The sequence below is a fragment of the Gopherus flavomarginatus genome, chromosome 2 (genome assembly GCF_025201925.1).
Source record: "Gopherus flavomarginatus isolate rGopFla2 chromosome 2, rGopFla2.mat.asm, whole genome shotgun sequence".
NCBI classification, from domain to species: Eukaryota; Metazoa; Chordata; order Testudines; family Testudinidae; genus Gopherus; species Gopherus flavomarginatus.
The window spans coordinates 79,904,985-79,926,520 of NC_066618.1; the positions used below are offsets into that span (position 1 = coordinate 79,904,985).

Sequence of the window (21,536 nt, forward strand, 5' to 3'; positions counted from 1 at the left end):
AGACATGCTAGCTCAGGAACCATCTGGAATAAGGATGTAACTCTACAGCTCTGGCCCTTAGGAGCAATGGAACTATCAGTTACAAATATGAGACTAGTGGAAGCAAGTGACTTAGCCTTCTAAGTGGCTGGCCCCCAGCTGTGCGACTCCATCCCACCAGAGTAAAGAAAGACCACAGACCGGACTGCTTCTACGATGAAATGCAAGGCTCGTCATCATAGCTTTCCAACAGCAGCAATAATTAATCAGAATAATAAAAAGGAAAATAGAACTTCCCATAAAGCAAAGAAAATAACAAACCTTGACCCCATGTTTGGGGGGTAGGGGGAGGTGGACTGGGGAACGAGATCTATTATTAATAATAGTTATTATTACTACAGTGTACACCTGATTCTCCAAAACCTCATTATCTGAACCTCCACATTATCTGAATCCCTTCCTTGTCATTGCTGGGGGACAAGAGAGAAGAGACCCTCAGCTGTGGGGCAGGCCACCTTGCTGCTTTATAACTCCCATGGCAGCGGAGGGAGACCTCTGCCACCCTGCTGTTGTGGGTGAGAGTGAGTAGGGTGTGACTGTGGAGCTCCAGAGGGCTGGTGAGACCCGATTCCTGCAGGTGCAAGGTGCAGGGGAGGCTGCAGTTCTGGTAGGGCAGAGCAGAGTCCTGGCCAGGGGTCTCCACTCTGCCCTACTAGGAAGGCAGCCTCCCCCAGCAACTTTGCACCTGCAACATTTGAAAGGGCAGGCATGTCAGTGCAGGGAGCCCTCTGCAGCCCTGCTGTGCTGGGAGCGAGTGAACGGAGCCATGAGAGTGAAGCTGCAGAGGGCTTACTGCACTGCCACTCCTGCCCTCCCAATTATCCAAATGAAATCTGTGCCCCCCATGCTATTCAGGAGTATACATGAACGCATATGGGTGGGCAGCACATCAATATCTGGAAGGTGCTCATACAATGCAGTGATCACTGCGTTGTAGCCAGAGTAGAGCCACTGTATAAAGGAATATGGACTGGGTCAGCACGAGGGTGGGCTGCCCAATTGCCACAGGGCTGATGGGAGAAGAATGCAGTGGAGAGCAGATCTCCTCCTATTCCACCACCTCCCCACCTCTGGAGGAGCCGTGGTCCAGAAGTGTGCATGCAGCGCAGCTGGTGAAGGATTGGGAAGAAGAGAGAAGCATGCTGCTGGTTACTGCTCTTCCTCTCCACACTGTCACCCTACAGACATGCTGTTTGGCTCCCTTTCACACATAGTATCACAGGGACTAGTACACATTTGGCTACTGTAATTTGAGGCACCTTTGTATGGATTCACACAAAACCCCTGCACAGAGTCACCTGGCCCCTTATGTTCTGTAATTCTGTTGTTTCTCTTGGGGGAAAAAAACAAACAATTAAAACCAACTTTAAAAGTGCTTCCTCTTGTATTTTTAGGGCAGCAGAATGGCTCAGCTTCACGATGCAGCCTTCTCACACCAAAAACCCTAAGGGCAACATTCTTAATTAGCCAAGACATGAGATGTCAACGTGCAGCCACGGATATGCTGTGCAATGCCGGCAGCATGCCACTACTGCACGTGTAAGGACATAGCACATGGCAGGTCCTGGTGCAGTTCTTCCATGTTTTCTTCCTCACGTAAGCTTAGATTTCTCTCCATTTTTTTTTGTAAATTGTTGGGGCATGTCTATATAGTGTTAAAGATAGAAAGACTGGTAGTGTTAGAAACCAATGCTTTCTATTCATCCACCAGCCACTACAGACAGCTACACCCTAAACATCCATTTCCAGACAAAAGCCAGGATATAGGATTTTGCATAATCCCCACTGACGCATGTTCTGAAGAGAGAAGGAAAGGAAAAGTCACCTGTGGAGGTTAGTGCTGATATCATGGATCAGCAAATGTCTCAGGGAGAGATGATTAGTCTCTGTCCATTGTTACAAAAACAGATTTTTAATATCCTCTCTCCTCAGTGCACCTAACGTTGATAAAATTAAACCAATACTCCCCAAAATACAATGTGTTATGCTGAGCCAGGGGATAATTTCCTTGAAATGTTGTGGGATTAATCAGACAAAGCATTTTTCAGATAAGACTGACTGAAAAAAATTCAAAGGTTTATACTTTTATGGACGTTTCCTAACATTTGTGGGACTATTATAGCTTAGAAATGGTTTGGCAGAGAAACACTGCATTTGATTATTCCTTAACCTTGGGCTAGATTGTGGCAGTCCCCTTGCTCACAAAAATGAGCAGTTACTCGGATCCCCAGCTCATAGAAGTCAATGGAAAGATGTCCATTGACTTCAGTGATCTTTAGCTTAGGCCCTTAATGAATTAATACTAATAGGCCTTCAATGGGACTATTTGTGTGAGTAACTGTTCACCCATGTGAGGAACAGAAGCCAAGGGATTGCAATCTAGCCCAGAGAAAATAAAAGAATGATGCTGGTCACTTTTCTTTCTAATCTTCTAGCTCTCTCATTTTCCTTTTTTCATGTCACCTGCATGGACTCCTATTCCTACTCCTATTTCTGTATTATCCCTGTAGCACAATACAACTGGAAAGAATACTGCCCTGTACCACAGCAAGAGCACTAGAAGAGTTTGTGCGTGTTAAGAATTGTTTATGAGTTTATACCCAACCGCTGAAATCTGAATTTACACAAGCCATAGCCCAGGCATGCACATGGGCTTTTCAACATGTGCTTGGATTAAAGACTGACAAAATGATTAAAAAAGAAGTTGGATCCACCCTCCTCCACATGCACAGACAACACAAAAACACAGTTTGAAGCAGATTAAAAACTAGCTGAAGTGGGTGTAAAAGTGCTTTTTCTCTGGGGTCTGCTCTTGAGAAGTTCAGAGTATCCTCAATGGGAGCTGAGGGTTCCCAGCACATGGCAAAAATCAGGCCTTTAAAGAGCCTTGGAACGCGTGGAGAGCTTTTCTTTTCTAAGATGACTGAATTAATTTCCGGGCTCATTAATGAGTGGCTGACAGCACTGGCTAGATGAAATAAGGTGTACATTTTCTGACTGCATACAAGCCATAAATTTTTAACAGTGAGAATAGTTAACCATTGAACAAATTACCAAGGGTCATGGTGGATTCTCCATCATGGACAATTTTTAAATTAAAATTGGATTTAAAAGATATGCTCAGGAATTATTTTGGGGAAGTGTGTTATATAGGGGTTAGACTAGAGGATCATCAGGGTCTCTTCTGGGCTTGGAATCTAGGAATCTTCCCCATGCAGCCCTGCAAACATACCAAAGCGCTAAACTGCAACAGCCCTGCTATTCCACTCCTGGGACTGTCCTGAACACATCATGCTAGTTTTATGCTTAACTTGATGGCTCTGTGATATATAGAAATGTCCAGTAGGTGAGACACCTAGCCAAATTTGAACCTAGAAAAAAAGTAAAGGGAATGTGTGACTTGTGTGACTGGTGAAGAGTAGAGCTTTTCACTTCAAGACCACATGTTAAACTTTTGAACACTACTAATCTGGGTCAGTTATCATATGCTGGCTGTTCAGTGACCTATGTGAAATGATTCCAGTCCAGTTCCTAATGGATTAGTATCCACGTCACAAAACTATAGTCACAACTGCTGCCATCCCTGGCAGTTTCAGCAGTGAGGCCCAGGAATCCATAAGCATAGACACTGAACTCTCCTCTCATCACTAGAGGCTCTCTCTTCAATCAAGAGATTGATGGAGTCGAGAACAGGAGAGGGCAGAAGCTGGAAAAAGTTTGCACCTATGCTTCCCATGCTCTTCTATCTGTTCTTTAGACAGAGGACTTTAGACTGAAAATCTGGAGACTAGTCTCATTCACAAGCACTGAAGTCACTTATAACAAACATGTAAAGAAAACAACATTAAAAAAAGTAATCCAGATTTCCAGAAAAGAAAAGCAAATAAGGCGCCAACCTGCTAATACAGCTGGGGACCTATGTTGCTCCCACTGAAATCAACAGCAAAACTCCAATAGAAGTTGAACTCCTAATCCTTTCAGAGGATTTTTATTTTAATTATTTTACATTAAACAGCTTTTTCAAAGGACAGCTCAAGACCCTAGAAGTACTAGACATTAAAGGGTCAGATTGACTGGTACAATCTGGTCCCTCTGTGCCATTCAGGCAGTACAAAGAGGCTAGATTCTGGCCCTAAGTGGTCTCCAGAACATTTCTCTTATAAGAACTCTGATGATGTGAACCCAATGAAAGCAGTGCCTGCTCCAGTTGTCCCACTCCATCATGGTGAAAGGGTCATGCTGGGGAAGGAGGAAGCATGTGAGGGGAAAATACCTGAAGGAGCATTGCTCCACTACACAGATCCTCCTCTGTCATAAGTAAAAGCAGCCCACAGGCTACACTAACTACCGCCAGGACCCAGCAGGCTCTGAATAAGGGATAAGTAACTTTTTTGGCATCACACTGCTATTTCCAAATCTCCATTTGAGCCTCACCTTTCACACTGCACTTGAAGGTTTGGCTTACTACTCCTGTATCATTTTCTTTTTCTGCTGGCCATTGATACACGTAGACTGTAGTCCGAGATGATCCAGCATCAAGCACTATCCCATACTGGAAAAAAAAAGAAAAAGAAAAAGGGTTACAGTTTAAAATCCAAACTACCACAAGGTTTTCAGGTCATTGTGCTGCACATTTACTTAAACACAAAAAGAACACTTCGACATGTACTAGAGTCATATCAACTAAAAACATCAAGTACTTGGACAATCTGCAAGAATCAGGCCACACATGGAGTCAGAATGATTCCTAATGAAAAACTAGTGCACAGTATAGCAAACAAATATGCCACAACTTGACTATTTTGGTTGCAACTACCATTTCCAGGAGAAGCAGCATGTTACAGAGGCTGACAAGTGAAGTGCCATATCAGGCAGACTTCTGCTTTCCCTGCAACCATCATAGCCGCAAATCACCTCTTTTGATTTACCAAACATTGTCAACTTCCAGGAAAACTAGCAGACAAAGTCATTCCTGCTTGATCTGTAGACTGGAAGCATTTATAGCAAACAGAATATTTAACTTGAATGTAACTTGAATGGTCCCCTGGCATTTCTTTAGATCCATTGTTTAGCACAGCCCCATTATTTTAACAGATAGCATTAGGTGACTGCTCCAGTTTACCAGAAGGCTGTATGACGAATGTGCTTCCTCTGTGCTCACACAAGCAGGTTACAGAATTGGGGAAATATATCTATTTGTGCTCAAGGTAAATTACTTTAAAAATGCAGCCGTTATGGGAGGTAATGTAATAACGTACTTTGGTGTGTGGATTTCTTTAAGGAGACACAGAAGCTTTGTGTATCTTGTCAAATGTATGTTACTGCCTTAGCAATGAGCATTGACATGGTCTGACTTTAAGTGCTAATGTATAATTGTGCAATGCAACTAGAAGCCCAGAGAAGTCCTGCCTGACAGTATCACAAACAGAACACAAATCATTATTGTTTCTTTCAGAATAAAATCCAAATATACACAGGACACCAATTAATTCCTTCTTCTGGATGCAGACTCATACCTGCTGCAAAGCCACTAACGTCAATAGCATCACACTAAGGATGACTGTGTCATTGCATATTTAAATGGTTACACAACATGTACATTTTAATATCTCTCGCATCACGGCGATATCTAGGCCCTTGGGCTTACTCTTTGCCAGGTATTACTACTTTACTTATATTATAGTCCTATCTAAAGACCCCCTCTGAAATTAGGGCCCCACTGTGCCAAACAATGTACATACACATAGGAAGAGACAGTCCCTGCCCCAAAAGAGCTTACGTAGTCTAACTATACAAGACAGATGGGAGAGAGGAAGTACACCTCTACCTCAATATAACGTGACCCGATAAAACACAAATTCAGATATAACGCAGTAAAGCAGCGCTGCGGGGGAGGGGGTCTGCGCGCTCCGGTGGATCAAAGCACGTTCAAAATAATGTGGTTTCACCTATAATGCGGTAAGATTTTTTGGTTCCTGAGGACAGCGTTATATCTAGGTAGAGATGTATCATTAACTCCATTCACAGAAGATGTCACTGAACCGCAGAGAAATTAAGTGACTTGCCCAAGGTTACACATGAAGTCTGTGGCAGAGCTGGGCATTGAACTCAGATGTCCCCTGTCATAGTCTGCTGTCTTAACCACCAGATCATTCTTCATCCCCATATGTCCATCAATGGCTATCAGCAAGGATGGCCAAGGACGGTGTCCCGAGCCTCTGTTTGCCAGAAACTGGGAATGGGCAACAGGGGATGGATCACTTGGTGATTACCTGTTCTGTTCATTCCCTCTGGGGCACCTGGCATAGGCCACTATCGGAAGACAGGATACTGGGCTAGATGGACCTTTGGTCTGACCCAGTATAGCCGTTCTCAGGGAAAAAAAATCGCCTATCGCTAGAACAACATAATTTGAGTCAAATGGTAAAAAAAGGACAGAGCAGCAAAAAAAAAAAAAAAAAAAAAAAAAAAAAAAAAAAATCAGTTTTTCCTCCTTCTCTCTTTTTTATTGGGATTTTCATCCATGATTTTCCATCAACTCGAATCATGACCTTTCTTTAAAATTCAGCAAAAATCTATTCAGTAGACTATATTGTAGTATTAGTAAGAGAGTGTGTACAGGCAAGAAAAAAAACAAAAAAACACCCACACCAACTAAATGAAAGGAAGCTGGAACTCTGCTGCTGTCTAGTAGAAATGAGAAAGATGAAAAGAAAGATGGCTTGAAGGAAAAAAAAAAAAAGTCACGGAATCACAGAAGTGTAGAACTGGAAGGGTCCTTGAGAAGTCACCTAGTCCAGTCCCCTGCACTCAAGGCAGGATTATGTAACAACTACACTATTCCTGACAGGTGTTTGTTTAACCCATTCTTAAAAACCTCCAAGGAGAGATTCCCCAACCTCTTTAGGCAATTTGTTCCAGTGCTTAACTACCCTGTTGGACCTTAGCGTCCAAAATATGGGGGTTAGCATGAAAACCTCCAAGCTTAGTTACCAGCTTGGACCTGGTACTTGCTGCCACCACCCAAAAAATTAGAGTGTTTTGGGGCACTCTGGTCCCCCTGAAAAACCTTCCCTGGGGACCCCAAGACCCAAATCCCTTGAGTCTCAAAACAGAGGGAAATAATCCTTTTTCCCTTCCCCCCTCCAGGTGCTCCTGGAGAGATACACAGACACAAGCTCTGTGAAACTACACAGAGTGACTCCCCCTCTCTGTTTCCAATCCTGGAAACAAAAAGTACTTTCCTATTCCCCCAGAGGGAATGCAAAATCAGGCTAGCAATCCAACACACAGATCTCCCCTGATTTCTTCCCCCCACCAATTCCCTGGTGAGTACAGACTCAATTTCCCTGAAGTAAAGAAAAACTCCAACAGGTCTTAAAAGAAAGCTTTATATAAAAAAGGAAAGAAAAATACATACAAATGGTCTCTCTGTATTAAGATGATACAATACAGGGTCAATTGCTTAAAAGAATATTGAATAAACAGCCTTATTCAAAAGAATACAAATCAAAGCACTCCAGCACTTATATTCATGCAAATACCAAAGAAAAGAAACCATATAACTTACTATCTGATCTCTTTGTCCTTACACTTAGAAACAGAAGACTAGAAAGTAGAACTACTTCTCCAAAGCTCAGAGAAAGCAGGCAGACAGACAAAAGACTCAGACACTCAATTCCCTCCACCCAAAGTTGAAAAAATCCGGTTTCCTGATTGGTCCTCTGGTCAGGTGCTTCAGGTGAAAGAGACATTAACCCTTAGCTATCTGTTTATGACAAACCCATTCTTAAAAACCTCCAAGGAGAGATTCCCCAACCTCTTTAGGCAATTTGTTCCAGTGCTTAACTACCCTGACAGTTAGGAAGTTTTTCCTAATGTCCAACCTAAACCGCCCTTGCTGCAATTTAAGCCCATTGCTTCTTGTCCTAGCCTCAGAGTTTAATGAGAACAATTTTTTGCCCTCTTCCTTGTAACAACCTTTTATGTACTTGAAAACTGCTATGGTCCCCCCCACTTCCCCTAGTCTTCTCTTCTCCAGACTAAATAAAACCAATTTTTTCCCAATCTTTCCTTGTAAGTTATATTTTCTAGACCTTTAATCATTTTTGTTTCTCTCTTCAGGACTTTCTCCAATTTGTCCACATTTTCCCTCAAACGTGGGCCCCTAAAAGTGGATACAATACTTCACAGAGGCCTAATCAGTGTGGAGTAGAGCGGAAGAATTACTTCTGGTGTCTTGCTTACGACACTCCTGCTGATACATCACAGAATGTTTGCTTTTTTTTTTGCAACAGTGTTACACCATTGATTCATATTTAGCTTGTGATCCACTCTGACCATCAGATCCCTTTCTACAATATTCTTTCCTAGGCAGCCATTTCCCATTTTGTGTGTGCGCAACTGATTGTTCCTTCCTAAGTAGAGTACTTTGCATTTGTCCTTATTGAACTCCAGTTCATTTTGAATTTTAACCCTATCCTCCAAAGCACTTGCAACCCCTCCCAGCTTAGTATCATCTGCAAACTTTATAAAAGTGTACTCTCTATGCCATTATCTAACTCACTGATGAAGATATTGAACAGAACCAGAACTGATCCCTGAAGGACCCCGCTCAATATGCCCTTCCAGCTTGACTGTGAACCACTGATAAGTACTCTCTGGGAATGTTTTCCAACCAATTATGCACCCACCTTATAGTAGTTCCATCTAGGTTGTATTTCCCTAGTTTGTTTATGAGAAAGTCATTTAAGATATACCACATCTACCACTTCCCCATCCACAAAGTTTATTCCCCTGTCAAAGAAAGCTATCAGGTCGGTTTCACATGATATGTTCTTAACTAATCCATGCTGACTATTACTTATCACCTTATTATCTTCTAGGTGTTTGCAAGTTGATTGCTTTATTATTTGCTCTATTATCTTTCTGAGTACTGAATTTAAACTGAAGTTGTCCCCTTGTTGCTACATTTGTAATTTCTCCATCACACAGCTTTTACTATTAGTGGGGCACTCATTTTCATTGCTCTTGTTTTCCTTTACTGACACTTGTAACAGATTCTATGGACGTGACTCCTCTGTCTGATCTCTTGGGTAATCACTTACTCTTGTACAAAGTGCATGTAAAACTCTACCATTTGGATCTGGTGCCATTTTACACCCACTGTTTGTGTGTACAAGAAAAAAAAGTTCAAGGAACTGGTGAACCAGGTCCTGTCTCCCTAACACAGCTGACTGATCTATTTACTCAGGCTATGGCTAGACTACGGCCCCTACAGCGGCACAGCTGTACCACTCCAGCTCTGCCATTGTAAGGTCTCCTGTGTAGCCGCTCTCCTGCCGGCCTAACTAAAGCACCTCCAATGAGTAGCGTTAGCGATGTTGTCAGGAGAACCTCTTCTGCCAACATAGCACTGTCCACACCAGCACTTTTGCTGGTGAAACTTATGTCAGTCGGGGAGGTGTTTTTTTCACAGCCCTGACCAACAAAAGTTTTACCACCAAAAGTGGTAGTGTAGACAAAGCCAAAGGTCTGGTCAAACTGGTAAAAGTTGCACTGGTTTAACTCAATCAATTTTAAAATCAATCAAGTTAAACAGATACAAACGCCTGAAGTGGACCACACTTAAACCAGTTAACCCTTACTTAAATCAGATTAGCTTAATTTGGTAATTTATCAATGCAAGCTAAACTGGTAACAGCAAGGGTTGAACAGGTTTAAATGCATCCCCATTAGAGGCTTTACAGTTTAACAGTATGGATTAGTTAAATCAGAGCAACTATAGACAAGGCTCTCTGGAACTAATCAGTTTGTGCCCGTATATAAAAAAATACTCTATTTATATTATATTGCCACTTTCAAAAGACATTTAGAACACAAAGAAAAACATGTGCCAGATGAAAAAGAAAATACCAGAGACAGAACAATAGGAAATGTTGCCTTTGACCAAAGTGCTTAAGTACATAGAAAACTTTTCACAAGTACCAGAGCTTGCTAGGTGTCAAAGCTAGGGTTGTTTACAACACTGAACTTATTTCCAAGTCATTTAACTGCAAGATATTTGTCCTTCCCTTGATCGTTACTCTCATTTCACAATGTTGGGCTGAGTCACAAGCCCTTTCAGTGCCTGAGCCTGTGTGCATAGACTAGTTCTTCCTTCATGAACTACTGGGATCTTTCTGACAGGTATGAAACAATTAATTGGGCAAAAAACACAATGGGACACAGGTTGTGTAAGACAACTTGCCTGTAGGTATTGTAAAATCATGATGCCGATGGCTGAGTGCTGTCAATGCACTGGGGAGGTACTACTAGTATGCGATCACACAAGCTTCAGAGGATCACATTATGGTGCTTGTTTTAGTTTAATGGAGAGTAGTTTGAAAGAAAAGAAACACTTCTTAGGAGAAAACATTTTTCCTCCAACTGTTTCCACACTTAATTATAACTAAGTCCAAACTTTAGAACGCTGTGGTTTCCAGCCACTGGCACATTAACATAAGTACTGCAGGCTTCTGTAACTGTTCATGGTCCCCCTTCTCTACCAAAGAGCCCAATTCTGCAAGGCTCTTTCCCAAGAGACACAGCCTCCTCCAAACCAAACAAAGTCCACAACATCTAGGGTTGCCAACTTTCAGATTACAGAATACTGAACATGTGGCCAATGGGTGCTATGGAGCTGGCACTCGGGGCAGGGGCAGTGCATGGAGCCTTCCTGGCTACCCCTGCACCTAGGGGCCACAGGGACATACCAGCCGCTTCCAGGAGCTGTGCAGAGCCGGGCAGGCAGGAAGCCTGACTTAGCCCTGCTGCGCCACTGACCGGACTTTTAATGATGCTGACCGGAGCGGCCAGCATCCCTTTTTGACTAGACATTCCAGTCGAAAACCAGATGCCTGGCAACCCTAATACTGATGTGCAGACTAATGGCTGGGAACCCCTGAACCCCTACGCTTTAAGGCCCTCAGGGAAATCCAAGCCCATAGCAGTTGTCACAGAAACAAACACAGTTGGTTCTCTGAGACTGTTAAAACTCAGGAAGCAAATCCATCATTTCAAAAACAACTTATGAGGGTTATAGCTGAATTCGGAAGTGGTGCAAAGAGAGTAGAGCTGGACAGGAAATATGTGGATTGCAACATCTGCCTGAACTACCACCCTGTACTCACTATCAAAGGGAGCAGCTGGGGAGGACTCTAAAGCACCACAGAGGCTGTTTTCCTTAAATCCATTAGTAGCTTTAGTAGAGGAAACAGAACTCAGAGGACCTGAAATTGAGAACTTCTCAGGGAGGGGATTTTCCATTTTGTTTTAAAGATGTATGAATCTAGCATTTTTAAGTCAGCACATACATTCTTTTAATGATCTGGAACCAGAAAACAGACTTTCAACTTATTTCCCAAAGCATTTCAGTTCACCTTTTCAGATTTTCCCTACTCTTTCATGTAGGTATTAACAGAAGGAAGGATAATAGCGCTAACAAGTTCTAACCAGTGTGATGGGTATTTAATTACACACTTAGGGCCAAAATTCTACCTTTAGATAGATACACATGTGCACCTCACAGGGATCATAGCTGAGGGCAGAATTCAGCCCCTAGGAATGTGATTCAAATGCAGATCATTTCTTGAATCAAAGCCATTTTATAATTATTACTATAAAACGTCAATCTGCACTGACAAAGAGAACTTTTTCTTCTTACTTGCAATTTAGACTTAGCAGAAGCATTGTCTAGAGCATAAGATTAGGCATAATAAGAATTCTTATGCCACCTTTGCCTCTGCCTTGTTGTATGACCTTGAGCAATTCACATTCTCTCAGCTTCAGTTTCCCCCATCTATAAAACAGAGACCATAATGCTTAGCTTACAGGAGCATTGTGAGACTTTAACTAACACTTGCCGGCAAAGTACTTTGAGATTATCAGGTGAAATGCACTGTAGAAATGCACAGTATTATTATTTGATAGAACATTTCAATCTATTGTTCTGTTTCCTTATACCTTTTAAAACTTACCTTCAGTCCTGGAGAAAGGATGTCTTTGTGGTTGATCTGAACAAGTGTAACAGCAATAACAACAACTATGCTTAGAAGCAGAAATACCAAAGTGATAATGGTTGAAGTTTTGGAGAGCACCTTGAAACCTAAAGTGAAAAGGGAAAATGCATGTAAAGGAGTGCAGAGATCATCACTAAGTCAAAGGGCCACACCCTTCAGCCCATACTCAGGCAAAACTCCCATTGTGATTTTACTGGGAGTTTTGCCTAGAGTATGAGCTGCAGGATTTGCCACTAGGAGAGTCTCTACTCCGCTCAGGACCTGGCTGGAAGATATATTTTGCCACCATTAATCCATCCCTGTAACAGAAAGTCTCACTGCGGTAGGTGAGTATCACATGTCGCACTGTCTAAAACAATCCAGAGACGAGTTAAGCATTGTATAACAGACATTTTCTAACTAGGTGCTGATGTGTCAGTGAAACATAGGGTATGTTCATGTGCATGTAAATACAGAAAGCATTATCATTGTGTAGTGCCCAAAGTTATGCTGGATGCTTTACACACTGGTAAAAAGACAAGGTCTCTGCCCTGAAGAGCTTACAAACCAAACCTAAGCGTGTTATGTGCAAACTAACCCTAAAGTTAAGTGTAGCTGTTTTGTGCATTGAAGGCAATGCTCTTTCGAGGCTCATTGGAAATGTTCACTAAGGAGTTCAAGGAGGAGGATTTGTTCTGGGTTTTCATTTTAACGTCTACTAACCCTTTAACTCTGCGTGCAGAGGTGGCCCTCACTGGGCAGACCTCATCTCATCGCCCTCACCCATTTCAGTGCAATAAGGCAGCAACCTCATCCTTCTCCGGTAGAAGGCTCTTGCAGAATCAGGGATCCATATCAGATGAAAGAGTGGAGAGGGCAGGCTGGAAGGGAGTGGGCAGGCTGCAAACAGGGCTGGGGGTGGAAGGGAGCTGCATCTTTCTCCTTGCACAAAAAAGAGATCAGGGAGGAAAGCTAGGAAATTAACTTCTCCTAGGAGCCCACTCTGTGGTACGGAACTCGCTTAAAGAGGTGGCTCCCAGAGGCAGGCAGCCACAGGAGACCCTGAGCTGGTGTAGAGACAGAAGGCTTTTGCGTGGATGGTCCTGGGATCAATTGGGCACATGACATCTATGGAGCTTGATAGCCAGATCCCCACTTTCTTCTGCAGGGTGGATGAAAGGAATTCCCACCTCCAACTACTAATGAAAGAAAGCAAAGGAAATTCCATGGAGTGAGATGGAAAAAAAGAGTATCACCATGTAGGGGTACAATTCAACCCTGTGAAAGGGCCCTGGACACTAAAGTTCTCTAACCACAGAACAGGTACAAGTCAGACACAGCAACACTGCAAGCTTCCCACGCTGCCCAAGCTTCTCACATTGACCCCAACCAATATCCCTCTTTTCTGGGAGCATATACCCCTGTTGTGCTCATTACAAAATAAACAAACACTTGTCTCCCAGAGTTTTAATTCTCTGTCTTCGGTGTTCAAACTTGTGCGCTAATTTTTCCCCTTGATTTTTTTTTCCTTGAAAACACCTTTACATAAGCAGTAGATGCAGCCCGTCGTGCATGTTAGATCATGCAAGTTTGAAGGGGCTCTGCTCAAAGGAAAGATCTTAGCAATTATTTACTATTATATTGCAAATGTCAGAAGTATTGTACAGCCAGGTCCTGCTTGTGGACTTAAGTGGGACTGCTCACCCAAGTAAAACAAACAGGATTTTGGCTGCAAGGGCTGCACAGGGAAACAGGCTTGGCTACAGCAGTGTTGTTAGCACACCAGACTGGCAATTCTGGATGTGCAGGAGCTCTAAAAATCTTCTGGTGCGACATGATAGACGGGGGAAAGGGCGAAGGGTTGAAGGATACTTAGAGGTCAAAAGGGTCTAAGGAAGACAAGAATTTAGGGGAATATTGCAGCTATGGCAAATTGAAATGGAATGCGAGAAGGGCAGATTCTGCTTTGAATTTCCAATATTTGTATGTTTTCCTGTGCCTGTGTTCCGTCTGCCAGTGACTTATCAAGAGAAACTTCTTTAGGATTCTGTCAATCCATGTAGGCACAGACAGGTGCTGGAAGCAGCACCATCCCAAGGAGAGCACACCTGCCACATCAGGCCTTCAGGAAATACAGTCTACTCCTGCTATTATGGAGGGTCCACTGTAACACAGTGTGGACTGTGGCCAGAAATACAGCACTGTCTTCTCACGCCTCCTTTGGGACAATCTGCGCTCTCGGGGTGCATACAGAGAGCAGTGCCTGTAAGCCCCCCCGACTGCAGGGACAGCATGCTTACAAGCCCCGCACGGTACATGCAAATGATAGAGAAGTCTCCTTAGACCTGATCCCCCACACCAAGCACTCACTCAAAAGCATGTCAGTGAATGGAAACTAACATGCTCAATATTTTGTGCACTCATCTAAGTTTTGAAGTTTCTTTATAATGACACTCTTAAGACCTGTATATTTTAAGAGTTAGCCTCTCACTTCAACACCCCAGTTAATTTTCACTAGTACTAATCATAATGAGATTTCTGCATGAAAATCGTTAAGCTACCACCAATTACAATAATAGTGGATTTCCAGATGGTACTGTATATTGCTTTATTGTCCTGAGGGATTCTGAAATTCAAGGAAGTACTGGTATGGGAAACATGGGAGTGACAGGACAAAACCCTATTTTTATATCTAAAATATCAGTTATTACCTAGAGGTCAGTTCCTTTAGAACCTATGCTTAAGTGCCATTAAAAAAGCCAGTTCTAACAATCCATCTGGGACTGAGAGCTGCTGGGATAAGATGTTTGCCTTTGTAACAAATCCTTCTCCTTGTTTTTTTGCAGATTTGAAAGCGTTCCATGATCACAAAATACCATACAACTGAAAGTTGGGTGAGAACTAGATTTCTATTTACTCCTCAATAAATATCTTTTCTTTGTGGATCAAAGGATTGACTTGTAGAAGTGGAAGAGACTAAGTCATTATCAAAGAGTAAATGCTCAAGACAAATTAGTCAATATTTGTACAGACTTTGAGGGTATTAACCCATTAAAATGTGCAAATCAATATTTAATTATAATTCTTATTACTTCAGAGCACCTACTATGACTGTTGAAATATTGTTGTTCTGCTATAGACTTGTCAGGAGGGAGCAATGCATTCTAATGCCTATATATTTCAGGGAATCACAAATTTCTATGGGCCAAATCCTGGTCCTATTGAAGTCAATAGTAAAAATTTCATTGACTTTACTGGTACCAAGATTTGACCCTATCTGGAAGGACTTCACTTTTCAGAAATCTCTTCAATGGGAAGAGTATTATGCGAATGAACATCATTTGCAACATTACTCTTTTAATATAGTGTCACTCCCAGATAAGACAATTTCATTAGAGCGTAATTTATAAATCTAGGCCCATTAGTTAGAAGTACACCTTACATTTCATGCCCCGGCGCAGTTAGCTAAACATTTTAATTACATGGTAGCTGGACTGTGCAAGATTCTAGAAGACTTCATGTCAGTGGAACAGATGCACAAGGCCATATTCTGCTCACTGTTCCACCCAGGAATCCCCCCTGATATTACATACACACACACACACCGCAAGAGAACAAAATTCATCCCAATTACTGAAGTTGCAAGAGGAATTAGCTTGGCCTGTTGACTTCCACAACACAGCACAAATGTAAGTGAGAGCAGAATTTGGCTCACTGTAGCTAACTTGGTGGATTTTAGGCAAAGAGCCAACAACATAATTTAAAAAGATGTTGATGAAATATTAAAGTGCCATTGCTCTTCATTACTAAAAACAATAACATTCTGGTGCAAGTGATAAAGTAAATACTGGCAACTTTCAGTCCCTACTAAATTAAATATAATGGACCACACAGGAACACATTTGAAAGAAAGAACATTTTCTCATTTCCTATAGCTTACTGTAGATAAAAAGGATCACTTTCTGCAAAGGAAACTTGGCTCAGTGACTAAACCTTTTCATGGTACTGAAGTATGAAGGTTAAATATACATCTATATAAATGTAAACATATATTATAGGTTGAGATTCATTTCTCAGCTATTGCCAATCTGTTTTAGGTACTGACCTGTTTGCTGACAGGGCTGGCAGGAAAGTACTGTAAACATCTTTTTCCAAACTGCATAATGGGAGAAATATACATATTTTTATCATTAAAAAATATAAGAACATGTGATCTCAAGATGAAAGTTTAGTCACAAGATGCAGGAATGGGATGACCAATAACATTAGGATACAGAATTTTAGAATGCCTTAGCTTTTGTTTGCAGAACCTTGTATAGGCCTGTATTCCATTTAGGGTAGGATAGCATGTAAAAAGAAAAGAGTTTCCCGGGGGAGGGGGGGAGAGAATCCACAGGTCATATACTTGTGGCTGAATCTCTAGACCTTCTCCAGGTTCACTCATCCCTAAATACAGCATTACTGGCTAGAACCTTATTAGGAAAGGTTCAAGTGTACAAGTCATGTAAAACAAACAGTTCGTGCGCAAGTGTCATTCTACAGAAAATGAGGAAGCTAAAAAAAAATTAAAAACCCTAGCATATGAGCATCTCTTTCTCCCCAAACACACAGGCTTTTGATTCTGCTAGCTTATCGCCAGCTGTGGTCACTGAACACAATAAGCAGCTCTGATAACCATGCACCTATGTTTGTAATGACACTCACAGCATCACTAGCCAAGATCATAAATGGAGCTTTTCTTTAACAGCCTACCTACCAGAACCTTTCTGAGATGGTTTCCCACTCCTTGGCCCACCCCTTGCTCTGCCCTAACAGGTGTTCTCCCATGCCTACACACACTGCACCTTATACACACACTGTCTAATGTTCCAGAAAGTCTCTTCCCTCCAACTACAATGTGGGAGCCAACATACACTGCCTGCAATACACACACACCCCTGTCCCCTGGAGCGCTCTCCCTCTCACACACACACACACACACACACCCCTGTCCCTGGAGCGCTCTCCCTCTCGCACACACACACACACACACCCCTGTCCCCTGGAGCGCTCTCCCTCTCACACACACACACACACACCCCTGTCCCTTGGAGCACTCTCTCTCTCTCACACACACACACCCCTGTCCCCCTGGAGCGCTCTCTCTCTCTCTCACACACACACACACACACACACACCCCTGTCCCCCTGGAGCGCTCTCTCTCTCTCTCTCACACACACACACACACCCCTGTCCCCCTGGAGCGCTCTCTCTCTCTCTCTCTCACACACACACACACACACACACACACACCCCTGTCCCCCTGGAGCGCGCTCTCTCTCTCCACACACACACACACACACACACACACACACCCCTGTCCCCCTGGAGCGCGCTCACTCTCTCTCTCTCTCACACACACACACACACACACACACACACACACCTGTCCCCCTGGAGCGCGCTCTCTCTCTCTCTCTCCACACACACACACACACACACCCCTGTCCCCCTGGAGCGCGCTCACTCTCTCTCTCACACACACACACACACACCTGTCCCCCTGGAGCGCGCTCACTCTCTCTCTCTCTCACACACACACACACACACACCTGTCCCCCTGGAGCGCGCTCGCTCTCTCTCACACACACACACACACACACACACACACCTGTCCCCCTGGAGCGCGCTCGCTCTCTCTGTCACACACACACACACACACCTGTCCCCCTGGAGCGCGCTCACTCTCTCTCTCTCTCTCACACACACACACACACACCTGTCCCCCTGGAGCGCGCTCGCTCTCTCTCTCACACACACACACCCACACTCACCTGTCCCGTGAGAACACGGCCACTCCACATCTCCCCCCGCCCCTTACCGTTCCCCGCAGCTGCTGGGGTGGCAGCGTGGCCGGGGCAGGCAGGCTCCCGAGGCACAGCTCAGGCTCCCTGGTGGCTTTGCCGGCAGGGGCTGCAATGTGGGAAACACCCCGCCCCGCTCGGAGCCCGGGCGGGCCAGCGGCTGGGAACTGGGCAAGGGCAGCGCACTGCCCGCGCGCGGCGCAGAGGAGCCCAGTGGGGAGGCGGCAGGCGGCGCTATAAACCAGGGGTGCCGGCTGGCCCCTCCCCTGCGGAGCTGCCACAGCCGGGAGCCTCGGGGTGGCTCGCACGGGGCCCTCCCTTACGCAAGACAGAGCAGGGAGGGGGACCACGATCAGCAGCGGATCCGCTCACCTGAGCCCTGCCCCTTGCAGGCGGGGCAGCCAGCACCACGCCTCGGGCCTGGCGGGTGTCCCCCGGGGGCTGGCTGCTGGCCGCCGAGCGGCACAGCTCTCCCGCCGCGCCCTCTCCCTTTTGTGTTGCTCACACACTGCAGCGGGGTTAACTGAGGCTTCGTGGAGAGAGGCGGCACCCTCCCGGCAGGGGAACCCTCTCCCGCCCTCTGCGGGCTCCCACCCACTCCGCCGCCTTGTAATTTCGGGACTGTGACCGCGGTGGGGCTGTGCCCTACACACCCAGGCTGAGCCAAGAGCTGGCTCCGAATTCCGCCAGTGCCCAGTTCCCGAGGAACAAGGAACCCGCTTCAGCCTCATGAGCAGCCGGCTGTCATCCCCAAACTTCCTCCCGTGGCCCGCCCCCTCCAAAGCCCAAACAGGGTGAATGAGCGGGTGCCTCCCACACCCCTGGATGTTATTACTAGTTACTAAAATTGGTTTGATGCTGGTCCTGTTGTGCCAGTTCAGCAACACCAAGAGCACTCCATGCCCATCAGTGGCTCTTCGAGTCCTGTATCCAGCCTGCAGCCCTGGCTCAAATAGGATGTGCCTGAGGAAGGCAAGAGAAGAAAACAACACCTACTGCACCTAGCCACTTGTACAGTGGTAGGGAGGGGAGGGTATTACTCCTTTCCCAGGGCTCCAGAGATCAGCTGATGCCGAGAAGCATACAATTTATGGTCATGTGTATTATTATGCTAACATTATGCTGGGAGCTTAACTGGTGTTGATCATAAAATCATCCAGCCACTTTTACAATCCATTTCCAGAAAGTAGGACCTAATTCAAGCCACAAGATTCTTCGCTCCTTCCCAAGCCTGGTCAGACCCCTCCAGCATCATGCACAGCTTTCCCACAGGTCCTTCCCATTTCCCACCCTCAGCTCCTCTCCCCATTTTGGCTTTCCAGCTTCCTGAACCTATCCATTTGGCAGGGGCACTGGTACAATTTTTATAGTGGATGTGCTGAAAGCCATTGTACCAAACTGTATATAAAGGAAACCACTTCAAGTCAGAGCGTGTTGAAGCACTCGTAGTTCCAGCACCTGTGGCCTTCGGCTCCTCTTCAGTTCCCTCCGTCAGCCATACTATACCTGATTGATTTTCCCGCCACCTGACCACCCCAGCCCTCACTCAGCTCTACCTACGGTGTGTAGCTTGACCTGACGTTTTCCATCAATTCTGTCCTTCACCCAACCTTCCCCATGCCATCTGACTACTCTTCCCACTATAACCAGCCCTCCCCTTACTCCTATCCACTCCCCTATATCCCTCTTTCTAGTAGGCACTCCTTTCTCCTATTCCAATTGTCCTCTGTTTAATGCACATAACACCATTGGCTTCATCTGTTTGCTCTTGTGCAGTGGAATCTTACCCATACGCTTATTTAAAAGCTAGAAATTTACATGTTTGATGACAACCTAAGGAAAAGTGTACATGCCTGGGTTGTAGTTGTTCCCTCATGTAAATATTTTCAATCAAAAAACAATGCATCACCTTTGCAGTTTCACAGGCATGTGCCACAGACTATGGTTATGAAAACTACAGAAGCAAAGCAATTACTTTGTGCAAATTACGATAACAGGATTATTGCTTCACAGGTACACCAGGTCATTGTATTGCACGCCCCTCCACAGTATAGGATCATCATTAAGGCTACAATTATGTCATGGATTGTCACGGAAGTCACGGAATCCGTGACTTCCAGAGTCCTCCGTGACATTTCCTGCCCTGGGGCTGGAGCTGTCAGCAGATAGCCCTGCAGCTCTCAGCCACTGCTGACCCCTGGGCAGCAGAGGGACCTTGCAGTGCCCAGCCACTGAGGGCACAAGGGCACCCCACAGCTCCCAGCCGCTGAGGATGGCAAGGGACTCACCCCCCACAGCTCTAGCCACTGCAGGTAGCAAGGGGACTCCGGATCTCCCACTCTCCATGGGCGGCAGGGTCCCCCGCTGCTGCCCAGCAGTGGTGGGTGGTGGTGGGGACCCCATAGCTGCTCAGCCCCGGCTGGAGGCGAGGGGACTCCACAGCTGCTAGCTTCTTGGCAAAGCGTGAGGGGACCCCAGAGCCACCAGCTACTGTGGGTGCTGTCTTCCCTCCCCATTTTGTCAGGGATATTTTTAGCAAAAATCAGACAGGTCATGAGCTTCCATGAATTTTTGTTTATTGCTCGTAACCTGCCCATGATGTTTACTAAAAATATCTCTGACAAAATCTGAGCCTTTAATCATCATCATCAACAATAACAGGAAAACAGCCTGAAGAATACCATCCTTACCAAACTGATCACAGAACTGCCTAGGGAGGTTGTAGAATCTCCATCTCTGGAGATATTTAAGAGTAGATTAGATAAATGTCTATCAGAGATGGTCTAGACAGTATTTGGTCCTGCCATGAGAGCAGGGGACTGGACTCTATGACCTCTCGAGGTCTCTTCCAGTCCTAGAATCTGTGAATCTATAAACTGGGTCTACTGCAATTATAAGGCCCAGACTGCTGGTGTCGAAATGTTAGGTGCCTTAAAAACATTATCCAAAGGAGAGCCATAGTGTATACAAAATGCTGGTGGAGGAATGGCAATGGGGAGGTGATCAACCAAGGCTCTTCCAGACTCCAGACCGTAGGAGCAGCTGCAGAAGCAGCCAAAGCAGGGACTGTTGCACAAGGAGGAGGGAGTACAATGTATCCACCCAGAGTCACCCATCCCCCAGAACCCTCCCATGATCCAGAACTGTGAAGGGGAAATACACCCCCACATACACACACACTCAAGGTAAACTAGGATACAAGGTGGTGCCCACCAACTATATGGCTTTGGGGGAAAACTGCAGAGAGGTACCAGCCAGAGACTACACTGAGTAAGCAGCTAAAGCATGGACCCTCAGACATCCATAGAGCTCTACAGTCTTGTCTGGACTTTCTCTGCCCTATGCTGTTTGGCTGTCTGCTTCAGCCCTCTTCCACCATTGCTCTTACAGTCTCTTCACCTCTTCCCCTCTTCTCTCCCTGCCCTGTCCCCTCACCTCCTTTTCCTTCAGTGTCCCCTCTCCCTTCTCATTTCTTTCCCCTTAGGTTATCCCCTCCTAATGACACACACCCCATAAATAAAATCATAGCACTGACATGCCACATGCTGCCATCAATTGTTCCCTCTGCTGGTGTGTTCTATCCCTTCTACCCTGTATCTGTCTTGTCTATTTAGA

At 44.9% G+C, this 21,536-nt stretch overlaps 2 protein-coding genes across 6 annotated transcripts in view; one reads left to right on the forward strand and one right to left on the reverse strand.

Annotated features, from left to right (window-relative positions):
- Window positions 1–21,536, forward strand: part of POMGNT2 (protein O-linked mannose N-acetylglucosaminyltransferase 2 (beta 1,4-)) — a 271,191-nt gene that overhangs the window by 234,357 nt on the left and 15,298 nt on the right. The gene's annotated exons all lie outside the window — the stretch shown is intronic.
- Window positions 1–21,536, reverse strand: part of ENTPD3 (ectonucleoside triphosphate diphosphohydrolase 3) — a 43,514-nt gene that overhangs the window by 14,798 nt on the left and 7,180 nt on the right. For 2 of the 5 annotated variants that reach the window (XM_050938423.1, XM_050938422.1), the window contains exons 3-5: window positions 16,183–16,233; window positions 12,057–12,184; window positions 4,474–4,591 (exon numbers count right to left, since the gene is read on the reverse strand). In XM_050938423.1, coding sequence (XP_050794380.1) covers window positions 4,474–4,591; window positions 12,057–12,184; window positions 16,183–16,233 — 297 coding nt within the window. Of the gene's footprint in view, window positions 1–4,473; window positions 4,592–12,056; window positions 12,185–16,182; window positions 16,234–16,833; window positions 16,921–17,891; window positions 18,116–21,536 lie in introns of those variants that run through there. The other 3 variants (XM_050938424.1, XM_050938425.1, XM_050938426.1) reach the window with 3 other exon arrangements.